The 5,393-nt window shown below is 33.6% G+C and overlaps 1 protein-coding gene across 1 annotated transcript; it reads left to right on the top strand.

The window, feature by feature from the left end:
* The first annotated feature begins 4,085 nt into the window (after positions 1-4,085).
* Positions 4,086-5,051, top strand: LOC141487943 (olfactory receptor 8G50-like). Its single transcript, XM_074187556.1, has one exon. The coding sequence runs from the start codon at positions 4,119-4,121 to the stop codon at positions 5,049-5,051; it is 933 nt and encodes a 310-aa protein (XP_074043657.1). The 5' UTR covers positions 4,086-4,118.
* The last annotated feature ends 342 nt before the right edge of the window (positions 5,052-5,393 follow it).

The following is a 5,393-nucleotide window of genomic DNA, read 5'->3' as shown; positions in this document are numbered from 1 at the left end:
CAATTGGTCATTGGGCTTTCTTTTCAACAGCTTCAGGCATCAGTAATATAACAGTTTTACTGTTGATTTTCAAAATAAAAATGCAAATCACTGTTGTTTTGGTGCTATGGTTATAATAATACTTTCCAAAAATTGCAACTTTTTTCATCTCTACTGGAGTCTTAAAAGGCAGTTTCCCTAATCTTTTTTGGGTTTTTTTTTTGCAAGGCAAACAGGGTTAAGTGACTTGCCCAAGGCCATATAGCTAGATAATTACTAAGGGTCTGAGACCAGATTTGAAACCAGGTACTCCTGACTCCAGGGCCAGTGCTTTATCCACTATGCCACCTAGCCCCCCCCCCACCAATCCTTCCTTTAACAATCTTCTATCTAGGCAAAGTAAGAACCCCCAGATTTATAATAGTACTGATGTGCAGGAAACAAACATTTTTGATTACCAAATTTGTCAATCGTTTTGCTTAGAAAAAATGCTGATGGTTACCCCAGAATACCTTGACAATTACAGATCTCTACCTCATCTACAGGAAAAAAGTCTTCCTGGTATACTCCTTAGAGAGAAGACACATTCACTAGACACCAAGAATTAGTAAATATATTTACAAGAGAGATCAGCCAGTAAGGAAGTTCTGGACACTGTTTACTAAGCCCAAAGCTATCACGGTTCTTTCCTTTTCACTGCATACTTTAGAACTCTTCTCTATTATTAATAATAAACTCTCCTTCATTCTAAATATTGCTTTTTATAATTTTATCCATTTTACGGAGTTCACTGAAATTTAGCACACCCCTGCAGGAATAATATTGCAATGCTTTTCAAAACTGAAAGTTCTTTCTTACATACCTTCTCAATATAAAATCAAAAGATGTTGCTATATCCATGTTACCTTTAGATGTTGAATCTATCTGTGTCACTTATCCATTACTTTATTGAGGAATTTGTAGTTTTCAACTATAGAATTCAAGTTCAATTTACCTCATTTACAATAAGTTCAGCATCTGATTTTCACACTTCTTATACCCCTTCTTCTCCCTCTTATGAACATTCAGGCCTCCCACTTGCCCAACATTTTAAAGTACCATGACCTCTGAATTAAGGCTACTTCAACCATGGGGAATATTTTTACCTCAGATATCACTGCCAAGATTTCCAAATTCTAAATGAAATAAATTGGTTTCAAATGTTAAAATTTATTGATATTATCTAGGTATCATGTTCTGAAATATTCACTGTGTACATAAAGAATAAATAAACATGAAAGAATTAAAAGGTAAAAGTAGTCAGTTAATGACTACTTTTCTTCCCAGAAAAAGAGATTCCCTTATGAGATAAGTCTCCATGGGACACTCTGTCTGTGTATTACTAATGAAGTCATAGGAATCCTATAAACAGCCATAATTGCTTAAGATAGAACATCAGGAGCTCTTCTGACACAGATAAACATTATTTCTCTATAGCTGAAGACAACATTCTGGATAAAGTCACAATTAGAAATAATCATTCACAAATCAAATAAATTTTCAGAGCATTTCTGAAATAGTTCTGTGCCCTAATTCTGATCAATTTAGAAGCCTCTTTACAGGGACCATTTTAACCTTCATAGAAGACATTGTTTAACCAAGACTCTACAGATGAGGAGACTCTAAGATTCAATGCTAGAGGGTTAGTATTTGATTAATTTGAAAGTATTCTTCATTCTAAATAGATTTATGGAACCTCAGGACTTCACAAAAGAAAAATCATCTTTTCTATTCTATTCTATTCTATTCTATTCTATTCTATTCTATTCTATTCTGTTCTATTCTGTTCTATTCTATTCTATGCTATTCTATTCTATTCTGTTCTATTCTGTTCTATTCTGTTCTATTCTGTTCTATTCTATTCTATTCTATTCTATTCTATTCTATTCTACTCTATTCTATTCTATTCTATTCTATTCTATTCTATTCTATTCTATTCTATTCTATTGTGACAATGGCATGAGGAAGATCTCTGGGAATAGGAGGTTTCAAAAATAAAATGAGATTTTGGAGGAATAAGAAATTTCAGTTCAGAATGGTAGAAGTACAGCATTTTAGAGTTGGAAAGGACCTTCCATATAGTCCAAGTCCTACCTTACAACTTTCTCCAACAACCTTACAGCAGTGGTAGTCATCCGGTCTCCCCTTGAAGATCTGTTCTGAGAAAGGAGTGCCAAAGTACCGATCTCACTTTGAATTTTATGTAATTGTAGGAGATTTTTATTTTCACTTCAAAACTAAATTTGCCTCTTTGCTACTTTCAGGTAACACTTTTGGTTCTATTCTTTGAAGATAAACCGAACAAGTCTAATGCCTTTTCAACATTAGAGCCCTTAAAATACTAGGAACCAATTATCCTATTCCTTTGATTCTTCCCAACTCCAGGCTAAAAGTTCAGAAGTAGTTCAAATTATCCTTAGATGGTATGTGTATATTCAAAATCCTCATAGCCATTTTCTGAATGTTCTCCAGTTTGCCAATATTCTTCCTAAATTGATAAATGGATTGGATAAAATGCCCTCGATTTTGTTGGATCAAACCAGAATAAGATAGACCTATCATTGGAACTGTCACAAAAGCCTCTAATTGTATATTATTAATGTGATCTCAGAAATTTTATAAATACCATAGAAGGAGCCTGAAGATACATCAGCAGGAATTTTCCTGGAAGATAAAATGTGTTCATGTAATTTAGGATTGCATTAGTTATTTTTTAAAACTGCCACAGGCTTAATTATGTTGTATTTGAAGTCAGCTAAGAAACTCAGATCGTCAGCAAGCAAACTGACTTTTAATATATTTCTTTAGTTTTGGATCATTGGAAAAAATTTAACTTTTCTGGACAGTTTTATATTTATATCTTTATTAAAATTCATCATATTAAGTTCAGTCCAATTTTTTATCTATCATGGTGATAATTTCGGATCATGTTTATGTCAAACTGCAAGTTTACTGTTATTGCTAAACATACAATCAATGCTCCTATCCAAGCTATTTAACAACACAAGATAAAGTAAGATTTCCTGATACACTTTTCTGAATCCCTCCATTCAAAATGGCATTTTAAAAATATAACTATTCTTTGTGAGTTCACCAAATTGCAATTTTTTCCAATCCATATCCCTTCATTCTTTTTGTTATAGTATTTTTATGAAATACTATTAACAAAATTTGGGTATATTATAAATATTATAGCAATCCCTTACTTGGTCATCATATTAACATGCCATTCTACTAAAAAGTATCTTGAGTCCCTAATAACTATCTCCATGGAGAACAACTAGCTGCTTCTCAGCTCATAGTTTTCCTACTTTTTACTCTTTGCAACATCTGAAGCCCATTTTTATTGTTGTCATAAAGGAGACAGTGTCCACAGTACCCAAGAAGGCACAGTCCAACATTACTTTCTAAACAGTTTGAGGGATGTGGACCAAGATTTGCAAGTTAGAATATAAAATGGAAAGATCATAGGTAAATTGTGAAATTGAAGGGATGAAAGAATTAAACTTTTTTTTGAATTATATAAATATTAGACCTTATATGATAGGATCATTGCCTTTGTCATCCTAAACATCATTTTAACAATTCTAGAAAGGCATTATTTAAAATTCAATTTAACAATTACAGGAATTGGCATCAAGTGAGAAGTAATTTAGGTTCTATCTCTTATGCTTACTAGCTGTGAGAACTACAGCCTCAATAATATCTAAGATTTTTATACATATAATACCTACTTCATTTGTAGCATTCACGATAGGTTATGAGAAAAGAAATTGGAAGGTATGAATGGTTAAGAAGGATAAAAAATAATTATTATTGTATTCTGGAGAGGGCAGGCCTGGATCTTTTCAACAATCTGGTATATATGAATTATGTAATCATGAAAACTGATGATCAATATTTGTAGGAAAAGGGAATTAGACCAAAAGATTGTATATATATATATATATATATATATATATATATAATGTATATATAATTTTTCTCTTTTGCCTATACTCCTTTTTGAGACTAATACTAAGAAAGATACCTCTTTGTTTTTGATTCTGGTTTTTCTTCAAATTTACAGATTCTTGCCTTCTACTCTACAATCAAAAAGAATGGAGGATGGAAATTATACACTAGTCCCTGAATTCATCCTCATAGGATTAACAGACCATGCAGAGCTTCACCTGCCCCTCTTCTTCCTGTTCCTAGGGATTTATGTGGTCACTGTGGTGGGGAACTTGGGTATGATCATATTGATTAGACTCAGTTCTCATCTTCACAACCCCATGTACTATTTCCTCTGCAGTTTGTCCTTCATTGATTTTTGTCAATCCACTGTCATCACTCCCAAAATGCTGGTGAACTTTTTATCAGAGAAGAACACTATCTCCTACCCTGACTGCATAACACAGTTCTATTTTTTTGCCTTTTTTGCAATTTCTGAATGTCAAATGTTGGTTGTGATGGCATATGATCGTTATGTTGCTATATGCCATCCCCTTCTTTATAGTCTTATGATGTCTTATCAAGTGTGCTCATGGTTGGTGGGTGGAGTGTATGCATTGGGCCTCATTGGGACTACAGCTCACACAGGTTGCTTGCTTAGAGTGCTCTTCTGTAAAGAAAATGCTATCAATCATTACTTCTGTGATCTTGTTCCACTCTTAAAGCTCTCTTGTTCAAACACATATGTCAATGAAGTGGTGGCTCTGGCTTTCAGCACATTTAATATACTTTTTCCAACACTGACCATTATTTGTTCTTATGTTTTAATCATTGTTAGTATTTTAAAAATTAAATCCACTGAAGGCAGATCAAAAGCCTTCAGCACCTGTAGCTCCCATATTGCTGCAGTTGGTGTCTTCTTTGGTTCTAGTGCATTCATGTACCTACAGCCATCTTCAGTCAGTTCCATGGATCAGGGGAAAGTGTCCTCTGTCTTTTACACTATCATTGTGCCCATGCTAAACCCTCTCATTTACAGTCTGAGAAATAATGATGTCAAAACTGCCTTAAAGAAAGTGATAAAAAGAACATTTTATTGAAAAGAGCATTATCAGAATAATTGGTTTAATAGAAGTTAGGATTCTGAGAAGGAAGGGAGGGGAAGAGAGAGAGAGAGAGAGAGAGAGAGAGAGAGAGAGAGAGAGAGAGAGATTTGTACAAACCATATACTTTGTCTAATATGTATGATTAACTTGAAGCCCAACTCAGATTTTTAGGGGGTGTATCTTAAACCAGGCTAGACTGACTTTCTCTTCCCACATTTGCACTACTCTTACAATTTTGGCTTGCATTTCAGATGAGTAGAGAAATTAAAATTCATCCATCAACTGATCTGTTCCTGAGAATGAATGAGATTATTCTAATGGGTTAAAGAAGATGTA

This window comes from Macrotis lagotis, chromosome 1 (assembly GCF_037893015.1).
Source record: "Macrotis lagotis isolate mMagLag1 chromosome 1, bilby.v1.9.chrom.fasta, whole genome shotgun sequence".
Taxonomy (NCBI): domain Eukaryota; kingdom Metazoa; phylum Chordata; class Mammalia; order Peramelemorphia; family Peramelidae; genus Macrotis; species Macrotis lagotis.
Note: the sequence above shows the minus strand (reverse complement) of the source record. Positions and strands in the feature narration are given on the sequence as shown.

What these genes read in the sequence shown, in the direction of transcription:
- LOC141487943 (XM_074187556.1), top strand. Translation starts at nt 4,119, where the DNA reads ATGGAGGATGGAAATTATACACTAGTCCCTGAATTCATCCTCATAGGA.